Source organism: Equus quagga, chromosome 1 (genome assembly GCF_021613505.1).
Source record: "Equus quagga isolate Etosha38 chromosome 1, UCLA_HA_Equagga_1.0, whole genome shotgun sequence".
In the NCBI taxonomy this organism is placed as follows: domain Eukaryota; kingdom Metazoa; phylum Chordata; class Mammalia; order Perissodactyla; family Equidae; genus Equus; species Equus quagga.
Genome location: NC_060267.1, coordinates 99,966,519 through 99,993,449, shown reverse-complemented (window position 1 = coordinate 99,993,449; position 26,931 = coordinate 99,966,519). Strand labels below are relative to the sequence as shown.

The 26,931-nt window shown below is 55.8% G+C and overlaps 2 protein-coding genes across 5 annotated transcripts; one reads left to right on the top strand and one right to left on the bottom strand.

The window, feature by feature from the left end:
* Nucleotides 1–3,521: 3,521 nt before the first annotated feature.
* Nucleotides 3,522–14,807, bottom strand: LOC124225325 (uncharacterized). 2 transcript variants are annotated; one of them, XM_046637949.1, is made up of 4 exons: nt 14,279–14,807; nt 13,689–13,949; nt 7,378–7,635; nt 3,522–5,736 (listed from the first exon to the last, which is right to left on the bottom strand). In XM_046637949.1, the coding sequence occupies exons 1-4, from the start codon at nt 14,486–14,488 to the stop codon at nt 5,590–5,592; spliced, it is 876 nt and encodes a 291-aa protein (XP_046493905.1). In that variant the 5' UTR covers nt 14,489–14,807; the 3' UTR covers nt 3,522–5,589. The 2 variants fall into 2 exon arrangements, with proteins under 2 accessions (XP_046493905.1, XP_046493899.1); XM_046637943.1 differs by having other exon boundaries at nt 3,522–7,635.
* GATA2 (GATA binding protein 2) lies at nt 14,808–24,191 on the top strand. 3 transcript variants are annotated; one of them, XM_046637913.1, is made up of 7 exons: nt 14,808–14,906; nt 15,770–15,979; nt 16,634–16,907; nt 17,327–17,968; nt 19,702–19,847; nt 21,776–21,901; nt 22,287–24,191. In XM_046637913.1, exons 3-7 carry the CDS (start codon nt 16,679–16,681, stop codon nt 22,584–22,586), a joined length of 1,443 nt encoding a protein of 480 aa, XP_046493869.1. In that variant the 5' UTR covers nt 14,808–14,906; nt 15,770–15,979; nt 16,634–16,678; the 3' UTR covers nt 22,587–24,191. The 3 variants fall into 3 exon arrangements, with proteins under 3 accessions (XP_046493869.1, XP_046493878.1, XP_046493887.1); XM_046637922.1 differs by lacking the exon at nt 14,808–14,906 and adding an exon at nt 14,911–14,927; XM_046637931.1 differs by lacking the exon at nt 14,808–14,906 and adding an exon at nt 15,331–15,470.
* The last annotated feature ends 2,740 nt before the right edge of the window (nt 24,192–26,931 follow it).

Here is a 26,931-nt window from a genome sequence, read left to right as displayed (position 1 = left end):
AAGGAGTCAAGTGGGTCTCTGGGCAAAGGCAACAGCAAGTACAAATGTCTTAGGGTGGACGTGTGCCAGATACGTTTCAGAAACAGCAAGGAAGCCAGTTGGGCTGGAGTTGGGCAAGCGAATGTGATGAGATTGTGAAAATTAATACAGAAACTTCATTTAAAATGGGGTGAGGAGGCCAGAAGGGGGAGCTCTCATATCCTACCCTCAGCATCAACTGCAGACCCAACAGGAAGAGGCTCTTGGCTACCCCAGCAGGAGGGAGATTTTCTCCTTGCCTGCCAACAGCCCAGCCAATGAGAGACGGTCACAGCTCAGCCAATGAAAAGCCACTACACTTCCAACTCCCAGCTTCCTCCAACGACTCTTTGTTCGTAACAGCCACTCTCAACTCCTCCTTCTTCTCTATAAAAGAACATTCCTCTCCTTTGTTCTCTGAACTTGCCTGTGGTTTGCCACAGTTTGCATGTCCTGAATTGCAATTCTTTGCTGTTCCTGAATAAACCCATTTCTGCTGTTAAAATAACCGTTTTACTTTTAAGGTCAACAAGATCAAAGAGGCAATGAGGGACCAGATGGTGTGGGTTCCTCTGAGTGAGGCAGGAGCCATGGGAGGGTGTGAGCAGAGCAGGGCTGGGGTATGACTGACATTCCTACAACATCCCTCTGGCTGCTGTGTTCTGAATGGACAGTGGGGAAGCTGGGGGACCTCCAGCGAGAAAGCTAGTAATAATCCGGGGGAGACAACGGCAGCTTGCACCAGGTGGTAGCTGTGTTGACGCTGGGAAGTGGCCAGATTTGGGAATAACAGACTGAAGGTGGCTGTGCCAGAAGGAGAGGGGAGGACGTTCCCATGACCTTGGCTTCCACCTCACTAACTTCTGGGGTCTTATCGCTCTGGCCACCTCCCTGCTCGCTCCGGCCTCGTTTTACCCTCTCCAGTCTCTGCTGCCGACAAAGTGTAAGAACGACTTTCAAAATGCAAATTTAACCCATCTACCAAGGCAATTCAAGGCCATTTTTTTTCATCTTAATGTGATTTCCATGTGGTTCAAAAAATGTATAACTAGCTCATTGATCCCATGATTTTGTCAGTAATATAAATTTACCATTTAGAAACAATTGATTTATAAAGGCATGAATTGATTTAGAGAACAAGATTCATGGAAATAGCACAAGAGGTGACAAGATGTTGCAGACAATCCTGAAGATAGAATACCAACCAATAGGACACGACTGGGCTTTGGGGGGCCCTGGCACCCCTGGGCTCTCCCTTCATCCCAGCCACCTGGAGCCTCTGCCTTTCTCAGGACACACGGAGCCCTCGTACCCTCTGGCCTTTGCATATGCTGTTCCCTCTGTCTAGATTGCTATGTTGCCTCTCAGATTTTATTGCAAGATTGTTGTTTTCAAGATAGACTTTTTCACATTTAAATATTTAACCCGTCTGGAATTCATTTGGATGTATAAGAGAGGTCCAATTTTATTTTCTTCCAGATGGATATTCACTTGTGCCAGCACCATTTATTTCACAATCTACCCTTTTCCCACTGAATTGAAATACTACCTTTGTCATATGTTACATTCTTATATATACTGGAATCTATTTTTGGATTCTCTATTCTTTTCCATTGTCTATTCCTCTGCCAATGCCATATTGATTTGATTACAGTGGCTTTATAGTATATTCTTATTTCCGGTAAGGCAAAAACCCCACGTGATTCTTTTTCCAATTTTCCTTGGTTATTCTCGGGCATTTATTCTGCCTCACAATCTTTGAGGTCATTTTATCCAGTCTTTAAAAACAAATCCCTCTGTTGGGATTCTAATTTGAATTATATTAAATTTATAGAGAAAATATGGGAGAACTGACATTTTTATGGTATTAAGTTTTTCATCCAAGAACATGGCATGGCTTGTTCTTTTCCAGATCTTATTTCTCAATCTTTCAGAAGATTTAATCCCATTTATGTTTCTATACTTTTACTTCCTATGCTTCATTTCCATAAACAATATACAGTGCTGTTTCATGTTTAAAATTCTGTCAGTTCTTTCTTTGACTGGAACATTATGTGCCTTATATCTATCCATGCGATGTAACCGTGCATGGCATTCCACCCAAAGAATGTCCCACTATTCGTTTACCCAATACCCTTGAGATGGGTCATTAGCTGGCATCCAAAGTTTCTTTTTTTAATTTTTTTCTTTTATAAATAGTGCCCCATGAATATCCTTGCCTACATCTCTTTTGCTTATGTGTGAGGGTGTCTCACATGCTTAGAAGACAAATTGCCAGGTCATGTGGCATTTCTATCTTCAATTTGACAAGATACAACCAAATTGCTCTGCAAAGAGGCTTGTACCAATTTATGTTCCAGCCAATAAGGCAGGAGAATTCCTGTTTCCCTATGTTCTAGCCAGCGACGGGAATTTTCTCCCCGACTTTTCTTCTTGGCAAACTTCTGTTCTTCTCCATCTTTATTTTTCAATCAAAAAAATTTTTTGTTTTGCTTTTTAATCTTTATTTACTGTATAAGATATATATGAATATATACGTGTGTATATGTGTGTAGATATCTATCTCTATCTCAAGCTCTATCATCTATCTATGTAATTTTAACAGTAATCAAACCTTACACAGTAAAGTCTTTCTCAGATCCCTATTCCCAGCCACCCAAACCTAGCCCCTTTTGTAGGTGCCAACCCTTTTTTCTTTTGTTTTCCATCCAGAGAAATTCTATAAATATGTAAGCAACCATGTATCTATCTTCTCTCTCTCTTTTGTTTGGTAAGATTTTATTTTTCCTTCTCCCCAAAGCCCCCCCAGTACATAGTTGTATATTTTTAGTTGTGGGTCCTTCTAGTTGTGGCATGTGGGACGCCGCCTCAGCATGGCCCGACGAGCGATGCCATGTCCGCGCCCAGGATCCGAACTGGTGAAAACCCTGGGCCGCCGCAGCGGAGTGTGCGAACTTAACCACTCGGCCACGGGGTGGCCCCTGACTTCTCCTCTTATCTCCATTTTTAATCAAATGGTAGCATGTCACACTTACTCCTCTGCACCTTTCGTTTTCCACTAACTCTATCCTGGGGTCATTCGATATCTGTACATAAAGAGCTGCCTTTTACTTTCTTCTCTCTTTCTTGGCTTTTCTTTCTTTTTGGTGTGTGTGTTTATGTGACAGCAGCACCACATCTGCCGTCTGGCTGTATGACAATACTTTCAACAGTCCCTTCGGGATGAGCATCTTTTGTTTCCAGTTGTTTGCCAAATGTACAAAGCTGCAGTGAATTCCCTTATAAATTTCACAAGTGGAAGAGCACACCAATCAGATAAAGTCCTATAAATGGAATTCTTGGCTCAAAGCAGAAACGTGTTTGTAAATTCGATAGAGTCACATTGCCCACTCCACCCCGAGAGTGCATCAGTCGACAGTCCTTACCAGCCTGTCCCCCAGTGACATACGTGTTCCTTTAGGAACACAGTATAGAATCAAACGTTTAGATATTTGCTAATACTGATAGGTATCAAGTGGTATCTCAAGGTGTTTTTAAATTTATTTATTTTTAAACAGTTTTATTGTGGTATAATTCACATATCATAAAGTTTATTTGTTTTAAGTGGACATTTCAGTGAGTTTTAGTAAATTTATGGAGTTACAATCATCACCACAATCTAATTTTAGGACATGCCTCTCATCCCAAATATCCCAATGCGTTGTAAAATTTCACTTCTCTGAGTGAGACTGAGTATGTTTTCTTTAAGAGCTCTTTCTATTTCCTTTTCTATGAATTTTCTGTTCACACCCTTTGCCCATTTTTTTCTATTGTATTTTTTCTTATTGATATGCATGCACTCTTTATATATTATGCTCCCAGACTAGGGTAAGTGCCTCTCCTCCAACAAACACCCTGTTCTTCCAAACAGGCTGAATGAACAGAATCTTGTGATATGCCCGTGTTTCCACCACCCCGCGAGGTTCTTGCACACAGCGACCATATCTGGTTTCATTCTGTGTCCCCGACCTCTCAGCGTAGAGCCTGGCCCAGACCAGGTGTCTGCAAATAAGCTTGGATTCAATATTTGTGAACATATATTCTTTTCCCCTCAGAGTTCCTATCCCAATTTGTGAGGCTGTATTAATCTGTGCGGTGAGTCGCGTCTGATTAGCAGCATAGCCGTTTTATTCAATACTGTGTGCCCATGGTTCCAAACAGGGTGGCCTAGCACATTATGTAAAAGTGCTGATTTGATCCATTAGTTAACTGGTTAATTACAAAGTGGTTTACGGTATCCGGAGGGAGAAAGATTTTGGAAAGGCTACAGCAAAGGATACAGAGAAGGAAGGCCTACAGAACACAGCCACAGCACCCAACACTGCCATGAGGGACACACGCCAACCCGGGGGCTTGAAGTGGGTGCACATGCCTGTCTACAGGGGCTGGCAAGACAGAACTCCAGACTTACACTACCATGCGGGAAAGTAGGCCCAGGGAAGCCAATCTCCCAATTTTTCAAGAGAACCTGGAAATGGGGCTCTTTATGTGGAAACCCCCCTTCACAACGTTGGCAACAATTAGTCATCACACGGGCCCCTGGGATTTAGGCTGCCACTTTTCAAAGCCTGGGTTACAAAACTCTTTTGAAATAAATGTTCATGAGACATTCTCACAACCTCCCTGGAGGGAGGTTATCAGAGGCAGACCTGAGGCTCAGAGTAGGCAGGTGACTTGCTTAAGGCCGCCCAGCCGGGAGGGCTATGTGTGGGTGTGTTGAGGGAGAGTCCTGACCTGAGAGCCTGAGCTACCCCACACCTCCTCTTTCAGGAGGGAATTGGGCATTTCTGAGGACACAGGGAACTAATTATCGGAGCCCCTGAGCACGACCCTCTAAGTTTGTCCCAAGCCCACCTGGGCGGGTGAGGCTTGGCCTGGTGCCTGATTAGCCTCTCCCAGGGCAGAGCCAGGGCAGGCCAAGCTCCTCCCTGGAAGCCCAGTCGGGCTGTGGCCTTCTCTAGGTTCTCCACACCTTGCTGTCCCTGCCCACACACAGCAATTAATCATTGCTGCCTCCTGACAGCTTTGGTATAATTATCTCGTATTATGAATGAAGTCTCGCCTGGTGGCCCAGGCCTCCCCAGAGAGGCCATGGCTCCCCGAGAACACAAGGTGAGAACTGTTATCTGCCCTCACAGGCACGGCAGGTGCATGCTGTGGAGGGGCCTTCACGGCGCTCTCTCCCTCAATCCCAGGCCCCTCTGGACTTGCCGGTTGGGGCAGGTTGGTGAAGCCAGGCACCCCAGGGCCAGGGTAAGCAACACAGGGAGGAAGAGGACTGGAACAGCAATAAAGAGAAATGATAATGATGAAGGCACACAGCCTCACTCACTTGCTCTTCTGGCCTCCTCTTGTTCTCATCCACTCATTCCCAAAGTTTTGACTGATGCCAACCAACTGTCAGACATGGTTCTAGCCGCTGGGCTGCTGTCCGGAACTGGACAGACCCCTACCCCAGGGAACCTAGCATTCTGGGGAGGAGAGCTGGCAACAAGCAAATAGAGACAAGATGAGTTTACATTGTGCTAAGTACTATAAAAGAAGTCTATAGCATGGACTGAGAAACGCTGGCAGAGGAGAGACTTTGCTCTCTGAGGAATGACATCTGAGCAGAGGTGAAACACACTCTGGGCAGCGGGAACAGCAGACACACAGGCCCTGGGGTGGGAACGTGCTGGCCTGTTCAAAGAACAGAAAGAAAGCCACTGTGGCTGGAGCAAGAAAGGGGGAACCGGGTCTGACTGGTCAACAAGGGATGTTACATAGGTGCCAAAGGAGTTTAGCTTTTATTCTAAATTTAGTGGACACATTTCTAAGAAGTGATTTCTTGGTGCCCACTTAGCTGCCTGGCCTTTGACAGTTTGCCCGTGTCTGTAATTTCCTGCCCATTCATCCGTCCTTTCAACAAACACCTACGAGCATCTACTGTGTGCCAACCTGGCCCTGAGGACACAGCAGTGACAAAACAAAGCCCTGCTTCGGGAGAGCCCACCTCCTGGAGGAAGCGACCCCTGCCCCACCTCTTCTGCTTGGGCCGTTCAGGTTCAGGCTGCCGGCTCTCAGAGACCCACTCGGGATGCCCGCGGCCGCCAGGTGGCGCTCTGCGCCTGCGCATGGGCAGCGGCTCGGGGGTCTCGGGCCGAGACCCGACCCAGGCAGGGGAGGGAGGGGCGGCCGGGCGGGGGGCGGGGCCCGCGCCGTAGGTTGTGTGACTTTGGGTTTGACCTGCCTGGAGATGAGCTAATCCCGCCGTATAATAGACTTTGGGGAGATAGGGAAAATGGCTGCAGCACTATCTGCGTCGCCATGGGGACCATCGCGCGCGCGCAGGCGGGGCGCAAGCCTGGAAAAATACAGCCTTTGTCGGCGGCGCGTGTCACTCACTGTGCGGGGACCTCAGGCGTTGGGGCTCCGGTCTTTCTTACCCCAGGTCCAGAACCAGGAGACTCTGGGCCCCTGGCAGGGCGTGCCCCCTGAGGAGGGTTGGGACCCCTGGGTGTTCCCAAACTCTTCCGAAGACCTCTCCCCCTTACACACCCGCACACTCCGTTTTCTGTCACAAGCACTCGTGTTACACAGCACATCCCACTCCTTCTACTGTGGCGTCTATCAGACCCGCACACCCCCTTCTCTCTCTTCTGTCTCTTTCCCAAGCTGGAGGGGGCCTTGCTCGTGTGTCCGGTCCTGAGCGTCCACATGCGGCCCCGGACAGACCCCGACCACTGCCCTTCCCCTTGCCGCTCTTGCAGCGCACCCAGGCACACCCGGGCAAACAGATACACAAGGACACAACCACCCTCACGCGGATCCTTGCACAACCCAAGGCACACCCTAGGGTGAACACTGACAACGGCACATTCAATCCTGGCATTCCCAGGAATGCATGGATGCACATGCTTACAAGCATGCATGCCCCCAAAACACTAAGTAGGTGGGACACCCCCAGGCACACACCACTCAGCAGAGTAACACACCCATGCCTGAATATGCACATATACACCCACCCTAGTGGCGGGGACACCAGCCCCTAAGTGCACTCCTGAACAGCCTCGTCGAGGGCAGATACACTGAGGCACTCACAATACGCTCATCCATCACACTGGTACACACAGACTTGCACACCCACACCTTTGCACACGTGTCTACCCACACTGAGTGACATGCATGCCCACACACTCGCGTGCAACACCCCTTCCTCTGTGCACCCTCAAACAGCCTCATCTCAGCCATCTCCAGGCACTCACAGCACACACGCCCACCACGCGTGTGTTCATGGGCTTGCACGAGTGCACTTCCTTGTAGCACACTTGTGTGACATACCCGCATGCGCACCAACACCTTTGCTTGTTCAGTGACCATCCACGGGCACACTCGCATGTCCATCCAGACACGCCGGGCACACCCGGGGGGCTTACACTCGGGTGCCCCCGGGAGGCAGGCGGCTCGGGCACTGGGCGCCCGGTATGCCCCCCGCGGACGGCTATCTGCCTGCCCATCAGCGCGCGGATCTGCGGTGGTAAATGATGCATTCGATGGCGGGCGCATTTGTTGTGCGCGCTCTGAAAGGGCTCCGATAATCTGGAAGGCAGAGATAAGGAACACCATTTATTCCGCGGCACTTTGGAAACAATTCCCAGCCCTGTACAACCCCATTCTCGGGCAGCCTCCGGGAGCCGGGCAGATAACGATTGGCTATTCATTATCTTCGCCGGGAACAAAGATTAGCCGGCCGAGATGAAAAATTACCCCGGACAGCGGCGCAGCCCCACGCGGACCCCCCTGCCCGCCACCGCCCCCCGCGCCTCGGTGCCCCGCCCGGCCCGCAGGCTCTGCGCTTACGCCCTGCCTTCCCCGAGGCCTGGCGCTTGGTCTCCCGCGCTCTCCTTGGCGCTCGGCAGTGCCGAGCCCGTGGCTGTCTCTCTCTCGGTCTGTCCATCCCGCCCAGCCCATCTTTCGTGTCCCCACTTTTGCCTCGTTCTCTCTGGGGCCCTTTCTGCTCTCTCCCTCTTCCCCTCTCCACAGCTCTCTGGGTTCTCTTCTCTCTTCCCATCTCTCTCTTTTTGTCTTGCTTCACTTTCTCTCTCCTCTCTGTATCTGTCTCTTATCTCTCTGTCCCTGTCTCTCTCTGGTTAACACTTTCAATGCTTTTGTTCCCATCTCTCTGACCCTTTCTCTGGCCACTTTTTAATTGTTTGTTTCTGTCCATCCCTGAGTGTCCCCAGCCCACCCCTCCACTCCCCACCAGTGTCTCTGTCTCTCTATCACTGTCACTTTTTAAAATCTGTCCTTGGGGCTCTCTATCTCGTCCCCCCTCCCTGCTTGTCTGGATCTTTCTATGACTAGGCCTCTATGTCTCAATCCACTCCCATCCCAGAGAGCCCCACATCTCCAGGCCTCATGTCTCCTGCCCTCTCAAGGCTGTGTTCCTGACCACAGACCAGAGCCAGGGAGGCTCCAGCCAGCTCCAGCCGGCCCAACCCAGCAGGGAGATGGCAGGTGGGGTGGGGGGTGTAAGACCTGGAATCCTCCTCTGAGGAAACGAGACAGAACTAGACAAGGCTGTGAAGACACTCAGGCCCCCCTGGGTTCATGGGGTTTGCTCCTGTGCCCCAGGACTGGCTCGCCCATGCCCTTCCCCAATGAGTCCGGGGACCTTGGGAGCGGGTGGTCCCCGAGAGCCCACCTCATTAGGGCAGTTATTCAGCATGGCGCTGGCCTTGGCAGATAAGCCTTATCAGCTCATCTCCCCCTCCCACAGACAGACAGAAAGTGCCCTCGCAAATGGCACCCTGGAGCTCCACTGGCTAGCAGACAATCTGGGAAGACACACATACTGTGTGTCACCTAGGGACACACTCCTCCATAGACCACAGACACAGGGTAACACTGGGTAGAGAAACACACATAGTTCAAAGATATATTCATACTCACAGATGCCCACATCCCAGATACACAGGCACAAACACCCTCCCAACACACATCATAGAGCTATACACAGATACGCAGACATACTTGGATACACTCTCCCTCCTACCATCATCAGTTCAAAGATACAATGATACACACCCATACCTATGCTGTTAAAAACAGACACGCACACACACCTGCCCACACACCCCAATTCATAGACACAGAATACCCAGACACACACTGCTAACAACCCACACAGGGACACACACCAATTTATAGACAAACTCTTGGAAGTACCTACTTCCCATCACGTGATTCATGGACACAGTCATCTCCCAGATATGCAGCCACAGGGACACACATCCAGTTCCACAGATACATTCTCCTGCATGCACTCATGGCATCACTCTCTGAAATAGCCACACACAGTACACACACTCTCAGGGACCCCACAAAACTCTCAGGGACCCATAATACACAGATTTGCAATACACAAAGTCTCAAGGACCCACAAGAAGCAATCGGCATACTAATATACTCAGTTTTGCAGACTTTGTGCTCACAAATGCACATAGACACACATGGGCACCCGGGACAGTGCACGCACACCAACACCCTTGCTTATTGCACAGAGCACATACACATGCAACACAGTTGCCACCACCTTCAAAGAAAGACCCACAGCCAGCAAGCGCCCACAGAGATAGGGGGCCGAAGACAACCCCCCTCCGGGGTATACGTGAGCACGCACTAGTTTTCCCTGGACCACCGACTTTCCGGTCCTTCTAAGGCAAAGCACCTTTTCTTTGGGCCCAAGATCCAGGCCACTTTCACTCTCCCTGGGCAGCTGGAATGGAACTCAGGGCGGCCCCATTGCTGGGTTGAATTTCATGGAAAGGACGTTGGAAGTTCAGGGACTAGACTCTCCCAGCTCACAAACCTAGGTGCTTTCTTGAGGTGAAGACCCACACCCCAACTCCTCCCCCACCCAGCCTTTCAAAGACAAGCCCTCTGTTCCCCCTCTGGCCGCCTCCAGTGCAAGGGTTCTTTAAGGATGCGTCAGGGAGATGCCTCAAACTCCACTCCTAAAATGCTCCGGAGTTGGGGAATTGAGGGGGAGTATAGGTGGGGAAGACAGAGGGGATGTGTCTACACTTAGAAAGTCAGCCTGGAAATGACAGAGTTGTGTGTGTGCCAGAGTGTCAAGCTATATTTGAGCGTCTGCACGTGTGCTTATCGGTGTGACCCAGATCTCCTGTATGATGATGTCCACGCAGCCACAGCTGTGGGTGCTAACGCGTGTGCACAGATGTGTGCGTGTCCGTGTGAGCACTACTGGAAGTGGGTTAGAGAAGGAGGAGCAGACATCTGTGTACGTGCGTGTGCGCCCATGGCTCTTCAGAGTCCCCGAGGAGTCTTGGAAGAGAAACGTCCCCAGCTTTCTGAGAGAGCATCCCCGAGAGCAGGGGTGCGCATATGTGCGCCTGGTTCGGAGTGTGTGCGCCCTGAGTGCCTGCCGGCCCTCGGCCCGCCGCCTGGTTGCAGGACCAGGGAGACGGGGCACAGAGCCCCGGGCATCCTCCTGCCCCCCTGTGGCGCTCCCGCCCCCTCAAAGTGCTGTCGAAATAAAAAGCAGCGGCCGCTGCGGCCGCGGGGGAGAGAGAGACAGCGGGCGTGAGGAGGTAGTGAGGCCAGTGCCACCAAGTCTCTATCTCTTGGCTGCCGTCGTCCCCACCCCAACCGGCCCCCATCCACCACCAGGCGAACAAAAAGCGGCCTGCCGCGCACCATGCGGCCGCTCGGCGCACCGCCCGGGCCCTGCTGCTAGCTCGCCCCGGGGTCCTGGGGGCCCGCCTGGCCACCCGCCGCACTGTGAGCCCCGCTCGGCTCTGGCCGCGTCCGCCCGGGGGCGCCGCCCGCCGCACCTCGCTCGGTAAGTTCCCCCCTCTCTGCCCGGCCAGGGCCCTTCCAGCTCCTAGGCTCGGCCCAGCCGGCACTCTAATCGCACGGTCTGCTGGCCCCGTGGCTCCTGACATGTGGCCTTCGGGGCTCGCCCCGGCCCTCCCAGCGTCTAGAACCCCAGGTCCTAGGGGCCTAAGTCTGAGGAAGTATTTGGGGCGCTGGGGACAGCAGGCCGGCCTCGGGCCTCCCGCCGCCCCATTTCTCGGACGAAGCCATAGGCCGCGAGCCCGGGTTATTCAGAGAGCCTCGCACAGCGCCCCCCCTCCCGGCCCGGGAGCGGGGGTCTTTGTCTCGGCCGCCCCCCACCTCCAGGCCGCGGCGGCGGATGTACCCGAGCGGGGCCGCCGAGTGGCGGCTGCACCTGCCGGCTGGTCCCGTGCGCCGGCTTTGCGCGGCTTAACCCGGCTCGCTCCTGCGTGCGCCCTGGCGCGCCAAGCCCCGCGGCCCTTTATCCTGTGTGGCTGGGGTGCGTGTGGGGGAGAGCGTCGGGTCTGGAAGTCTCCCCCCTGCCCCAAGCTGGAGCTGGAATCGGTTTAGTGGGATTTCAATAAGAATGGGGCCGCCGCGGACTCGGGGATCTGCCGCCGGGAGGCGTAGACGGCGGTCTCGGTCTGTCCGGACGCGGGGCATTTAGAATCTTTCGGCGGCGGCCAGGCTTGAACTCTAGATTGCCCCAACTACGAGGGGAAAGTTCCGGCGTTCAGGGCCCCCGGGTGTGGCGGCCGCCCCTTTCCCGGAAAACATGGAAGGAAATTCGTTGTTTTGGAAAAAGCCGCGTCTCCCGGGATCAGAACATCTGGCGGTGAGGTCCGAGTCTACGCAGGCACCTGGCACTGGGATTCGTTTATGAGTAGGCAAGATTTGAGAAGCAGGTAGGGTCAGTGCAGCCCAGGCGTCTGGAGAGGGTTTCCCCGCCGAGTTGACAAATTGCAAACAAATTGCATCTAACGAAACGGATTTACCAGTTGTCATGCCGCCGGGCCGCTGGGCGCTCTGAGTAAACCGGGGTTGTTCGTGGAGGAGGGAGAAACGCGGCCGATTGTCTGCAGGTCTCAGCAGGGCCCCTGGGGGCTAGAACCTGGTCAGGAGATACAGGATCTCCGAGGCGCCTCGGTCCAGGGCGCTGAGGCATCTAGGCCGTTGGGCCCCTGTCTTTACAATTCAAAAAGGCCCAGAAGACTAATGAGGTGGGAAAGCCAGCGCGGAGGCCAGAGGAGAGGGAGCCTTTAGATCCAGAGGGCTGACAGTGAACCCCAGAGAGCAGGAGAGGCTGTTGGAGCCCTGGTGCCCACATTGGGGAACCGCTCTGGGGGGATGGTGGCGCCGCGGCAGTTCTGAGGCCTCGCCCTAGAAGAGACTTCTGAACCCCTCCGGCTAAAGCAGCCCCCACTTCCTCCTCAATACCCCTCAAGGCGCATTGCCAATATGAGGCTAGGAGCCCCCTGGGTTGCCAATTAAGGCAACCCCTAAACAAACAGATTTCTTTGACACCCGCCCCCCCAACCCCAGCCGGCCAATTAGATGCCCATAGGAAAAGGCGAGAAGAATTAGGTTACAAAGAGAGAGCAAACTTACGGTCCCAGAGGGGTGGCCTCCAATGAGCAAAGGTCAAACAAAGGGCGCTGCAGGAGGGTTAGTGGGACAAGGGAGCTGGGCAGTGAGACCCCCCCCAGGTGGGTGAGGCCCTCTAGAACTGGGCGTCGGATCCCGGCACCCCCAGCTCCTGGGCGCAAGCACCCCGGCAGCACCGACCCAGGCTCGGCTGGAGAATCTTGGGTCACTTGAAAAATGCCATTTAGGAAATTCAGTTTTGCCGCTGCCCTTCCCCAGTCCTTTGTGAAATCTCGTTCCCATGTAAGGAAAGTGACCACTTCTTAGTGCGATCAAAAGGCAGCAACCCACATTTGCAACAACCCTTGGGAACGAATAAAAAAATGAAAAAGGGAACGCATCCCTCCGGAGATGTTCTGGAGACCCCAACGTCTGAGGCCGTAAACTGAAATAAATCTGCTCTCCTCAGGCCCAAGAACGGCCCCCCAATAGCCCCAGCCGATCCTGGGGGCTGCCCTCACCCTCCCTGGACGTGTGTTTGGACGGAAGTGATAGGAGGATCTGTGCTTCCTAGTGGGCAAGCCGCCTGGCTACCGTCCGTCGGTCTGTCTGGCATACACGAACACTCACGAGGGGAGGGGGCTTTATGGGCCAGCTGGGCGCCCTGCTGCCTGGCGCCCCGCTTTTCTCTCCCAGGAGGCTCTTGCTGCGGGAGAGCGCAGCAGTCCCGGGTCCAACGCAGGAGCTCCGATCAAAGTGGAGGCCTCGGCCAGGCCGGCTGCCTGCCTGCCTGCCTTTTCGAGGAAGGCAACCCCAGGGCCTCGAGAGACCTGGCAGGGCTCCCCTTTCCCTTTTTTTCTCTAGGCCCGGATTTCGGGAAGGGAGGCTGGTGCGAGTCTCCCGAGGTCCCTGCTCAAGCGTTGCTTAACCGCCCTGCTAAGCTCCTCTGCGCGGCGATTTTCTGAGCCGCCGAGCGGGGTAATTGAATCCGTTCTGCGCCGGGCCGGCCGGCGGCGCAGGGCTGCCGTTCGGGCAGGGGCCCCGGCCGGGCTGGTCACCTCCGCGGATGCGGCGGCCAGGACGCTGCCACAGCGGGGCTGCAGGCTGCCTTGGAGAAGCTTGAAGCGAGCTCGCAGTGACGAAACTGCAGACCCACCCAGGACGAGGGATAATTTGGACCGCGTCTTTGGGGGAAAAAGGCGAATTACCTGCTTTCTCAAGGGCTCGAAGCGGCTACCTCCCCGCGAGCCGTGGCGCCGATCTCGGCCCCACGGGAAGCTTCCGCTTGGCTCCGGCGGCTTCCCGCGCTGGGTCACGGAGTTGGAGTCCAGCGAGGCAGCCTTGCCGGACGCGGGGGATTGTTCCCGCGGCCGCGGTGTCTTTGAGAAGCTGCCGGTTGGCTCCGCGGACCCAAACAGACTCGAGGCTTCGCGGCGATTGCATTTTACGAGTTGATGAAGAATCGTAAGCTAAAGGAAGGGAGGAGAGACAGACAGACGGAGAGACACCGGGTCCGGGCCAGACGGCGCGCGTTGCGGGGAGCGCGAACCGGGAGGCACGGAGGCCTCTCACCTGCCCGGCCCTCGCGCTCTCACTGCCGACCCCGCGCTCTTTACCCGGCGGACGCCGGCCTCCTCTCCCGCTGAGCGGAGTTCCGAGAGGCCCGGGCCCCGCGCGCCCCAGAGTGGAGCGGAGCAGGAGGCGCAGCGGGCGGCCAGGGCAGGCGGGTCCCCAAGGGCCCGCGTCGTGCCGGTTCCCAGCCGGATGGGGCTCTGCGTCCCCGGCCCCGCACCTTTACCTGCGCCAGGGCCTCGGACAGGCGAACGGACAGCCAGACGAAGAGGTAGGAGGAGGCCCCTGGCAGGGGCCCGCGCCCCCTTGGCGCTGCCCAGAGCTGGCCTGGGAGAGGGTGACGGGGGCGCGCCCGCGGAGCTGGGCCTGGCCTGGCGCCCCCCAAGCCGAGGGGACCGAGGGCTTTCCTCCCTCCTCGGATTATTAAAAAGTTCATTTCCTGGCGAATCGGGTGACGTCAGGGGCCCGGCGTCGCGGTGGCGGGGCCGCCGGGCCGGAGAAGCCGCCTCCAGTTACCCAATTACCGACTGTCAATCCCGCCGCCCCTCCCCCCACTCGCCCGGGGGTGGCCCGGACCCCTGCCTTCCCTCCTGCCCCGGACCCACCTGGGATTCCTCTGGGTTTCTACCCCGAGAGACGTGGACCCAGCGAGGGGAGAGGGGCTGGAGAACGTCGACTACTCCCCGTTACCCCGCACCTGTCTCAGTCCCCCCAAATTTCTTTGTTCCCGACCCCCCTCCTCGGCCATAGACTCCCTTCGAGCCTCGGTCTCCTCCGTCTGTACAATGGGAGAGAGCAAGGGGATTCGTGCTCCGGGCCCGCCCGACCCACAGAGCTGGATCTCCGGATTGGAGGTGTGTGGAGCGCAGTTCCAGGTGACTGAGGGGACAGAGTTCTCTGACCACCGCCCCCCTTTCCACAGGGGCGGCCTTAGGGACCCCCGGGAGGAAAAAAATGCCTCCTCCTGCCCGGAGGCGTCTCCTACGAGCCGGCGCCGGCGCCAGTCCGGGTCTCCACGGCCTCGCCCCAGGCAGTTCGACCCGTTGGTCTGCGAAGGCCACGCCCGGGAAGGGGACGCCCCCTCCCCCTCTCTGGAGCCGCCAGCCAGGCCACCTCCACCCGGTCAAGCTCAGTCCTAAGCGGCCTCTTGTCCGAGGCCCAGGTGCCCCCTGAACCCGCGTAGTTCCTGCCCCTCACCGCTCCTGCTGTCCCGCAGCTGGCCTCCCAACCCCCCGCCCAGCCAGCGCCCGAGTTGGGGGAGGGAACGGTCTGGGTAGTAGCCGCAGTCGGCTGGCAACGTTCAGTGGTAAAGGAGGTGGGGTTCGAGAGAATGGAAGAGCCAGGGTCCCGGGGAGAGGACACCCAGACCCCCAGAGGGTGCGCGGCCGGGGCTCCGGAGGAGGAGGCCCCAGTTGGAGGTTAGTTACTGGGAGGAGGCCCCAGAGGTTATGGGGATCCGGGAGTGTCCGCAAGAGGGGGCACAGCAGTCAGCCCGCGGGGTGAGGGTCCGGGGCGCGTTGGCAGCAGGGGCCGCCGAGAGGGCACTGGGAGGGGGCCCGCTGGCGGAGGGGGGCCGGCCGGCGGGTCAGTCCCGGAGTCCAGCGGCCCGGGAGTTGCGGGCGCAACCAATGGGGGGCGGAGGCTGGGCGGCGCGCGGCGCTGATTGGCTGGCGCGGGCTTCTTAGGCGTGCGCGGCCCCCGCTTCATGTCTGTGCAGGAGTCGCGAGCTGGCGCCAGGGCGGCCGGAGGATGCAGAGGGGCCGGAGCCCGGCGGGCCTGAGGCCGAGACGCGCGCTGTCCCCCGCTCCTACCCCGTGAGCCCCGCCAGCCGCCTGACGTGCCGTCCCTGAGCCCGCCACCCCCGGGGCTCCCGTCGGTGCTGCCCCCATTCTGAGGCCGCGCCCCGCCTCTCCGCAGCGCTGCGTGTGTAAGTTTGGGGTGCGAGAGCTGGCGGGGGCCTGGGGCGTGCCAGGCTCTGAGAGGTCTCTGCGGGGCCCAAGGCTGAGGCCAGGTTGCGGGTGACTGCTTTGGTGTGCCTTGGTGAGAGGTCCGGATTGTGCCGCCTGGGAGTGCGCAGAGGGGACTGGCTCTCAGGCGGTGGGGCTGCGTGTGCCTGTTGGGGGGGGGGGGGGCCGAGGTCAGTATGTATATCCGGCGCCAAGTATAGGTTTGTGCGTGTCGCTAGGATCATGTGCTCCAGTGGGTGCCTGGGCGCCTGTCTCCAACTTTTAGTCTGTGTTTATGTTGATATGTACTAGGAAGGTGGGGGTTCAGTGTGAGCGTCTGACTAAAGTGCGACTCTGTGTGCTTTTGTTGGGGTAATTGGTGTCAGGGCTCCTCTTCGTGTATGACCCTGTGTGCACGACTGTGTGGCTTTGGGACCTGGGTCACCATGTGAATGCGCGTGGCTGAACTCTCTTCTTCGCCTTCCTTTCGTTTTGAGCTTTGAGCTTTCCTCCCACCCGGGACTGGTCCGCGGCTGAGCTCGGCTGGGGCGCAGCGGCGCGCGGGACGCCGCGTGGCGGGGCTTTGGGGGTGTCGGGCCATGGCTGCGCCCTTCACGCCCCCTTCCGTCGCGCAGGGACACCTCCGCCTCCTCCGCCCAGATCTCGACCCTCCGCGGGCAATGGAGGTGGCGCCGGAGCAGCCGCGCTGGATGGCGCACCCCGCCGTGCTGAATGCGCAGCACCCCGACTCGCACCATCCGGGCCTGGCTCATAACTACATGGAGCCCGCGCAGCTACTGCCTCCCGACGAGGTGGATGTTTTCTTCAACCACCTGGACTCGCAGGGCAATCCCTACTACGCCAACCCGGCCCACGCGCGGGCGCGGGTCTCCTACGGCCCCGCGCACGGTGAGCTCGGGGCCCGCGGTGACTGGGAGCCCAGGCGCCGCGCGCCAGGCGCGGGAGGGGAGGAGGCCCCCAGCTGCCTGCTTCCCGGATGTGAGATCCGCAGGAATCGGAGCAGCTGAGAAATCGGGGCTGGAAAGGTGGGGGCAGTGGCCTTTGGGAGGCGAGTCTGGGCCCCGTTGGGTTTCGGCCCATTTTGCAGGCCTGTAGGGGTTTCCTCTAGGCCCTGTCCGGTGGGGTTCCTTCTGTGCCACTTGTCCTTCAGCTCCGGACTGGCATTCCTGATTATTGCCGGTGGGGGTGTTATGTTTCTGGTTTTCTTTGGGGAGGGGTCTACTGCTGGTCCTTTTGTGAGTTGTGGTCCTGTGTATCTGGCTCGACCCAGCCCCTGTGCACCCTGACCCCTCTGCCTCCTCCTGCAGCCCGCCTGACCGGAGGCCAGATGTGCCGCCCACACTTGTTGCACAGCCCGGGATTGCCCTGGCTGGACGGGGGTAAAGCAGCCCTCTCGGCGGCTGCAGCACACCACCACAACCCCTGGACCGTGAGCCCCTTCTCCAAGACACCGCTGCACCCCTCAGCTGCTGGAGGCCCTGGAGGCCCCCTCTCCGTGTACCCAGGAGCCGGCAGTGGGAGCGGGGGAGGCAGCGGGAGCTCTGTGGCCTCCCTCACTCCCACTGCAGCCCACTCTGGCTCCCATCTCTTCGGCTTCCCACCCACGCCACCCAAGGAAGTGTCTCCTGACCCCAGCACCACGGGGGCTGCCTCCCCAGCCTCCTCTTCTGCAGGGGGGAGTGCGGCCCGGGGAGAGGACAAGGACGGCGTCAAGTACCAAGTGTCACTGACCGAGAGCATGAAGATGGAAAGTGGCAGTCCCCTGCGCCCAGGCCTGGCTGCCATGAGCACCCAGCCTGCCACACACCACCCCATCCCCACCTACCCCTCCTATGTGCCAGCCGCTGCGCACGACTACAGCAGCGGACTCTTCCACCCGGGAGGCTTCCTGGGTGGCCCAGCCTCCAGCTTCACCCCTAAGCAGCGCAGCAAGGCACGCTCCTGCTCAGGTAAAGGCAGGTGCTGGGACCCAGTGGAGCTGGGGAAGCTTGTGCTTTTGGGGAGTGGGAGGCAGGCTGTGATGTGGGAGGGGGGCAGTGGCAGTCTCCCAAATCTGGGGATGGGTGATGTCCCGTTCTCAAAGGCCCCAACAGATGTTTGAGACCCCGGAATGAGGAAGAGGGGAGCATAAAACTTTTGCCCTTTTCTTAAGGGTCCCTGGTGGCCCCAAAAGTTCATTTCGCTTCCCCACTCCTCACCCTCCCCTCCAAGGTTGGTCACTGCCAGACCAGAGCCCAGAATGGGAACTCCCCCTTCCCCTCCCTGAAGCTTAAGTGCGAATTTGAGCAGCCTCATGATTTAGTGTGTGAGAGAATGCAATATGCAGGTGAGAGCCACAAGGCTGTGTGTACGTGCGTGTACGTGTGTTTGTGAGTTTGTGTGCGTGCTGTGGGTGCACTCCACAGGCTCCAAACCTTTAAGGAATCTGGTTCTCCAACTCAATCCGTCCAATCTTGGGATTTCGATGGCTCCTGATCTCCTTGGGGGATTTCCCCCAAAGCAAAATTCCCAGGACCTGTTCGCTCCCTGCCCCCAGGCGTACCCTCCCCTCCCCGAAGGCTGGAATGAGCCTGGGTGCCTCTGCCTCTCTGCCGCAGGAGCGTGGCTGGGCCAAACTGGGTTTGTCCAGGAATCTGGCCACAGGGCAGAAACGGGCTCATGTGGGGCTCCTGCTGTCAGCTCCTCCTTCCCAACCCGGTTGAACTGGGGAAGAGGGAGATTTTAAAAACTTTCACTCCTAAATCCAGGAATTAGCTTTTCTTGCCCATATATTGACAATTTAGTTTAAGTGGGGAGATTTTTCCTGGATAGCTCAATGCTAAGGCAGGTACCCTGCTTGACTGCTGCCCACCCCCCCAACTGCGCCTACCTCGGTCCCAGCTCGGGCCCTGTTCTTCGTGTCCGGCTAGCTTGCCTTTAATTAGTCCTTTCTCCCACGTTTATTTTACATTTTATTTGAATTTCAGGTGGTCTTTTAACAACAATAACAACAACAACAAAAACAAAAACACAACAATGGCAAAGCCGAGGTCACTTAGTCTACTTAGCTTAAAAACGAAAGGGCTTATTATTTATTTTATTTTAAAGAAAGACAAGTTCGGTCCAAGTCCAGGACTGAATTCTAGGGCCTCAGCGGGTGGGAGGAAGTTGAGGAAAAATAAGGAAATTACTCTGGACCGAGGACAGAAAGACAGGGTAGGGGCCGAGGGCACAGATCCTGGAGCGGAGGGCACAGATCCTGGAGTGGAGATTCGGGAGGTGGCAGACGCAGTGGGGGAGAAAGAAGAGACACAAAATGGGGGGGATTAGACAGGGGGCTGGAGTCCTCCCGGGCAGCCAGGTCGAGCCGGCGGCGAAGTTTGCTGTCAATACCTTTTCCTTGTCTCCTGGAGAATCCCTGAGGCCTTGCCCCACCGCTCGCTCCCTCCTGCCCCGTTTCCCTTCCTTCACGGGGATTTTAAAGAGAGAGATTTGGCCTTAAACTGTTCTCTGGACCCCCCTCCTGTGGGGGAGACCCCCTGGGTCCCTCTTCCTGCCCGGACTGGAACTAAAGTCACCCCCTGAGGCTGCCCGGCGGAGGTGGACCGCTGCTGATCAGCGCCCGCCTGGCACTGGTTAGCCTCTCGCCTGCCCCTGGCTCCCCACCGTGACCTTGCCGATGTCTCTCCCTGTCCCCATTCAGAAGGCCGAGAGTGTGTCAACTGTGGGGCCACAGCCACCCCTCTCTGGCGGCGAGACGGCACTGGCCACTACCTGTGCAACGCCTGCGGGCTCTACCACAAGATGAACGGGCAGAACCGGCCGCTGATCAAGCCCAAGCGGAGACTGGTAGGCAGCGGGGCTGGGTGGGCCGGGCCCGCGGGCGGCCGGGAGGGTGCTGCCCAGTGGTCGCCGATTAGCAGGGTCCGCGAACCTGGGCAGGAGCAGACAGTTAGTTAAAAAAGTAATAGTAACAACAAAACTCTTCAAATGCAGATGCTTCGCCACTTGAAATCCTCTTATATCCTTAAAATCAGTTGGATGTCAGTTGGGGTCACCCTTCTTTCAGGTCAGATTTTCCTGTCTGCAACCTGCCAGGTGCCCTCGCCCCACCTCGCTCAGGGGTCCCCAAAGTTGAGTGTCCAAGGGCCCAACCCCAGTCCCTGGCCTCTGTTAAGCTCTCTTTAAAAATAGGGCCATGAAGTAATTTTCCTTGTAGCTCCGGGCAGTTCTCTCTCTTCCCAACACACAATCCCCTCTTGCTTATTTAAATAAAACACACACTCACACCAACCACCAAAAAAACCTGCCCTTTATTATTTTTCCATGGAGTCACCTATACTGTGTATTTTCATTTGAGTGATTTAAAAAAAATGCCCTTTCGGATCTCCTGCCGGAGTTTCCTATCCGGACATCTGCAGGCTGAAGATAAGGAAACTCCGTGTATCTGTTTCCGGCCTCCGCGAGTTTTTAGAGTCACTCCTCGGCTCAGTCCTGCCTCTCGCTGGGCTGTTTTGAAATTTCTAATACCCTCCACTTTGCAAATAATGCGTAAAATGCTAAGAATAATAAATATATTTTTTCAGGGCGAAGTGATTTATGAGGCTTAAATCGCTCTCTGCTTCGGGGGCCCCCTTTTTTTTTTCCTGGAGCGAGGGCCGGGTGAGGGCCCGGGTGGGGGTAGGGATAGAGGATACGGTGTTGGCCCCTGAGTCAGAATTCCAGCTTTGGGCTGCTTACTCACCCTCACCCTTCCCTGCCCCCGTGGCTGCAGTCCGGCAGGCCCTCTGTGACCAGGCTCGAGCCTGGGGCCATTCCAGCTTCTGCTGGCCTCGGCCCCCCACCCCCACCCCTGCAGCCTGTGGTTCTCTGGGAAGTGCTGGAGAACTCGTTCTGTTCCTGTGGGGCTGGCGCTGGAGGGCCCAGGAGAAGGGGGTCTGCTTTCCTGGGTCAAGACTCACTCCCCTTCTCCTCTTAGGGGGCTTCAGCCCCCTTCTCCCGAAACCAGACACTCATTCCAGATCGCCTCCGCCCTGTGTCCCCCTAGGGGCTGGGGGCAGTTCGAATCCTTGAGGTTTGGGGTACGGGGTACTAGGCGGATAGACCAGCATTGATGGGAATGTTCGAGATCTACACAGCCCACTGTGGCCGCCTCTAGCCCATGTTGTGACTATTGATCCCTTGAAATGTGGTTAGTGCAATTGTTGAAGGGACTGAATTTCTAATTTTATTAAATTGTGGTTCAATTTAATTTAAATAGCCACCTGTGGCTAGTGGCTACCGACCAGCACAGCGCAGCTCTAGCCTCCCTGAGTGCCCCACACCCCCATCCTGGGCAGCTGCCGGGTCTCCCTGTTCTGGCCTCAGGGAGGCTGACACGCCCAGGATTATGGATTTTGAGGGGAGTCATGTGAGAATGCAGCTCCACACCCAGGGGATTCAGGGGGCCAAGCCAGACTTCTAAACCAAAGAGCCCTTCTGGGGCCTCAGTTTCCCCATCTCTAGACTGAGGTTATGTGGCGGTTGGGGGAGGTGGCTCATTTTTCCTTCCAGCTCTTGCAGCCCCTTGAGCCCGAGATCAGGCTTGAGAGTTCATTATTCTAAAGTTCTGCGATTGTTTAGGTCTCAAATTCTAAAGTTCCATGGCTCCAGGATGCTTTGATTCCCCTGTGAGATTTATGCTCCTGGGTTAAATTGGTGGGGGCCTGGGCTGGGGGAGGGGAGGTCGAGGTGGGGCGTGGGAGCCCAGCCTGCTGACGCCGCCCCTCCCCTCCCAGTCGGCTGCCAGGAGAGCGGGCACCTGTTGTGCAAATTGTCAGACGACAACCACCACCTTATGGCGCCGAAACGCCAACGGGGACCCAGTCTGCAACGCCTGTGGCCTCTACTACAAGCTGCACAATGTGAGTCGCCCCGCCCGGCCCGCCCCACCCCTCCCCGGGGACGCTGCTCTTTGTGCTGCCAGGGAGAGGCCCCAGCCACAATCTCGAGCTTGGCTTGGCTTGGGAAGCTGCTGGCTTCCCATTGAGGGGCAAGCTGGCTGAAGTCTGTCCCCCACAGCACGGCCCAGCAGGTCTAGAGAAGTGGTCTCTGTTTAAAACAAAAGTCTGGGCTGGGGGTGGGTTTTGGTTTTGTCGATGGAGGGCAGTGCTGGGATTTCATGGGTGGTGGGCGTGTGGAAGTGGGGTCCCAGCCCAGACCTGCCTTTGCCCCACACTGAAGTTGGGGGTAGGCATGTTGCCCTGGGAAGGGAGCTCAGCCCCCTGATGGCTTTGTGGTTGCCCCCAGGTGAACAGGCCACTCACCATGAAGAAGGAGGGGATCCAGACTCGGAACCGGAAGATGTCCAACAAGTCCAAGAAGAACAAGAAGGGGGCTGAGTGCTTCGAGGAGCTCTCCAAGTGTATGCAGGAGAAGTCCTCCCCCTTCAGCGCAGCTGCCCTGGCCGGACATATGGCGCCCGTGGGCCACCTCCCGCCCTTCAGCCATTCGGGACACATCTTGCCCACCCCAACACCCATCCACCCCTCCTCCAGCCTCTCCTTTGGCCACCCCCACCCATCCAGCATGGTGACCGCCATGGGCTAGGGACAGCCCCACACGAATGGACAGACAGATGCCAAGGAGGGTGGCCGGCAGTGCGAGACTGGGAGCTCCCAGGACAGGTGGACCAAACCCTTAGCCACCCGCCCTTTCCTGAAGACTGATGCCACTCCTGCCCGCCCAGCCAGAGCCCCACGCTGCCTTGCCTGTGGACACTCCACTCCGCCGTCAGCAGTCACTGTGAAGACTCTCGCCCGGGCCAGGAGGTGGCCCCGGCCCGGCTGCTGCCCAGGTGGGGTTTCTGTCACGAACAATTGTTTGGAGAGCAGAAAGGACAACCTTGTGAAGAGAAAAGGAGGGGGCAGGGGACAAAAACGAAGGAACTTGTTTTTAGAAGGAAAAGGGAGTAGGCAAAAATAATTTATTTTGCTCTTGTTTCTAACAAGGACTGGGAGAATTGGAGGTCTGAGCTGCCCGAGTTCTCCGGGTCTTCCTCGGCGCCAGGTGCCACTTGGCCCACCTGCCAGCCGGGTCTGGAGGGCTCTCAGCCTGCACCTTCTCCTCCGGCTTCACTCTCTGCAAGGCTGAACCCCAGGCTGGCCTGAGCCAATCCAGAGGGTGCGGGCCCTGGCGGCCGGGTCTGGAGGGCAGACACAATCACAGGCGGTCCTGCGCGGATTCCCAGGCCAGGGCTGGGTCACAGGAAGGAAACAACATTTACTTGAGAGGGGAAATGTCTCCCAGCTCGCTCCCCTGGCTCTGAGGCCAAAGCTGGTGTGACCTGCGGCCCATTAACGGCCCGAGCCACAGCTTGCCTCCTCTGCCAGGTGGACCCCTGTACATACATCCTTTTTCTGCTAAGCCCTCAACCCCCTCCCCTCCCACTCTGAGATGAAAGGAAAAGAATTAAAAAAAAAAAAAACAAAAAACCTGCCTAAGCTTAACTCGCTGATGAGTTAGTTGTTTTATTTTTTAAACTCTTTGGGTCCAGTCAATTGTACGTTGCCACGAAGCCCTTACTATGGAAAGGAATAAAACCTACAAACCAAGGCTGTAGCTTTGCATTTATTTTTGGAAAGTTCTTGGATCCCACAGCCCTTGAATAGGGAGCTGGGGACCAGGGGAGAGGCCTTTGCTGCTCTTGGCTTTCGGGGCTGGTCTGGCAGGTGGCGAAGGCAGGAGTTGGGGGTCGGTCAGCAACAGGACTGAGGGAGAGGCCACGACCCTGCTGGGGTCCCGGGAGATGCCTGGGTTCTGCTCTGCTTTCCTGTGGCTGTCTGGATCCTTCCCAAGGTACAGCTGTACATATCTGTGTCGGAGCTTAGATTCTGTATGCGGTGGGGGGTGCGAGGGCCGGCCCAGGAAGAGGATTGTGCTGATGTAGTCGGCCAAGTGCAATATGGGCAGGCCATCACTGCGGGGGCACCCAAAGGCGGAAGTAACTTATTTTGTACTAGTATCCGCATAAGAAAAAGAATCGGCAGTATTTTCTGTTTTTATGTTTTATTTGGCTTGTTTTATTTTGGATTAGTGAACTAAGTTATTGTTAATTATGTACAACATTTATATATTGTCTGTAAAAAATTGTATGCTATCCTCCTATTCCTTTAAAGTGAATACTGTTAAGAATAATAAAATACTTTTTGTGAATGCCTCTGGCCTGACCTGTGGGCTCCCGGGGCTGCCAAGTCCCAGGTGCAGAGATCAGCAGTCAGACCGAACTGCTCCTACCGCCTGGTGATTTGGAGGGAAGGCTCCTGGAATCAGGGGTGGGGTCCTGTCTTGCTGGGTCTGAGAGCCTGACACCCCTCCTCTGAATTGTTTCCATCTCAATTTTCTCATTATCACCACCTGGGGGTCTTGTTGGCTGGGTGGATACTGGAGAGGCTCAGGGAGGCCATGGTTTCTGCAGCCTTTGGTCCACATGCTGAGCCTTTTCCTGAGGGCTCCACTGGGGGTCTTGCAGAACCCAACAAGGACTGACACTCCCCCCCATCTACTTCCTCCCGGGTGCCGATCAACTTGTTTCTGAGCTATCTGTTCACCAACGTTCTGTTCATTGACAAATCTGATCACCAATGTCTTTGATCACGGATATCATTGAATGTGGGCATCTTTAACAATGTTGGTCATTGGAGATAGACAGCTTGACTGATATTCCACGATCAATGACATGTCTGATCACCAGAGCCTGTGACTATGGACATCTGATTCCTAACAACTGATCACCAATATTTCATCAATGCCTCTGATCAATGATGTGCTGTCTGATCACTGACAGCAGCAAAATGTCATCACTAATGTCTCCAGTAACTGTCCTTGCTCACCAATAACATGTCTGATCATGAATATCTCTTATCACCAATGGTCCTGATCAGCATCTCTATTCACCAATATTTCTCTATTCAATGTGTCTAGCTGCCAGCATCTCTGATGACCACTGTCTCTTTCCCCAAGATTTCTACTCACCATGTCTGTGATCACCAGTGCCTCTTATCACCCATGGTCCTGATTACCAATGTGTTGATCACCACTGCACCTTGTCACTGGTGTCCTAGGTCATCAAGAACTATGATCACCAATGTGATTGATCAATATTTTTCTAATCAATGATAGATCTGATCACTCATATGTGATGTACAACATCTCCAGTCACACTATTTCTTATCACCAGTGTCTCCTTAACAATGTCCTTTGTCACTTGTGTGACATCTCTAATATCTCTAACCAACAGTGTGCCTGATGACTAATGTCCCCGATCATGGGATTCTTACCATCAAATTTTCTAACCATCAGTGTGGTCACCAGTGACTCTGGTTACTAATATCCCTGACTGCTTGACTCTGATCACCAGGCTCTCTAGTGTCCACACCAGTAATTCCTGAATCTTCTTATCTTCCGAGTCCCTGATGACCAATGTCGCTATACCCCTGATCACCCATACCACTGATCACCAACCTCCCCGGTCATTGGTATCACCAGTCACCCGTGTCTCTGATTACCAAATTCCCTAGCCATGGATGCTTTTGATCCCCAGTAGGTCATGCATCAAGATCTCTGGATGTCTCCAGTCAATGAATCTGATTAGCAATACCTCTTCTACCCTTGGTCATCAAGGACACAAGCACCAAATGCTTTCATCACTAATGCTCCCGTTGCCCACATCCTCAATCCCCCATGCCACTGACCAATGATTAATGATACATCCAATCAACGATCATTCTGATCACGAGATCTCTGAGCACTGCCTCCCAATCCTCCATGTGTGAACTCTACTTTCTCTGATCAGGTGTTTGAATGATGTCATGTCCCAATGACTCCACTGTCTCTAATTACAAGTCACTCTAGTCATATGTTACTGATCAATGACTCCTCTTGACTCTAATCATCATCATCTTTGGTCACCAGGGTCCCTGATGTCTGGTATTTCTGATTGCCAAGCTCTTTGTTCCTTGGAAGACCTGATGTCCACTGGTCCAGGAGGCTTTCCTTTCATTCTTCCCATCCCAGAACAGACAGGAACCAACTCAGGTGTGCTGTGGGTACTTCCCCGCCCACCTGAATGCATAGTGGCCCTGCCCTCTCAGTCCTCCTCGGCAGCTCCCCTTTCACCCCTTCCTCAGCTCCCAGCATCATGGCCTCCCCTCCTGACACCTGTGGCCACGGCAAGGGCAGAGATGGCCTGGCTCTCCCGTGCCAGCTCATGATTGCAGGATTGTGTGTCTAGGTGATCCTGCACTCAAGTATGTACGTGTGTGTGCCTGTGGAACACCTTGTCTACACCACGCACTGCTCTAGGTGTGGGGCTATACCAGCGACTAAGACCAACAAGAATTTCTGCCCCAGAGTAGCTTACATTCTAGGCAGAAGGCACAATGACAACTCTACCTGGCCTCTGGCAAACCGTCCTACTTGCCTGGCCCCAAATCCAGAGCCCAGAACCAGAACCTGGAGTCCAGAGCTTTGAGTCTACAGTCTGTACACCAGAACTCAGAACCAGAACACAGAGCCCGTACCCCCGAATCCAGAACTTAGGCCTTGGAGCTCAGAATCCAGAACCCACATCTACGAACTGAGACTGGGGCCCAGAACCTGGACCTCAGAAACCAGATCTCAGAGCATGGGGACAGGCACCCTGAGTGTGGACCCCCAAATCCTAGAGCTTGGAGCTCAGAACCCAGAACTGAGGACCCAGGACATGGAGCCCAGAGCCTACAATGTGGCTCAGGACCTGGAGGCCAGAACCCAGAGCCTGGAATGAGCACTGAAAGAGGCCCCCGTGTTCTCTGGTACTCCCCTGCTCTTACTGCCTTCCCTCTGCCAACCCACATTTTTGGCGGGCCCAGTGTCAGGCCCTGTGGAGGGCACCAGGGGCAACAGCAAGAAACAA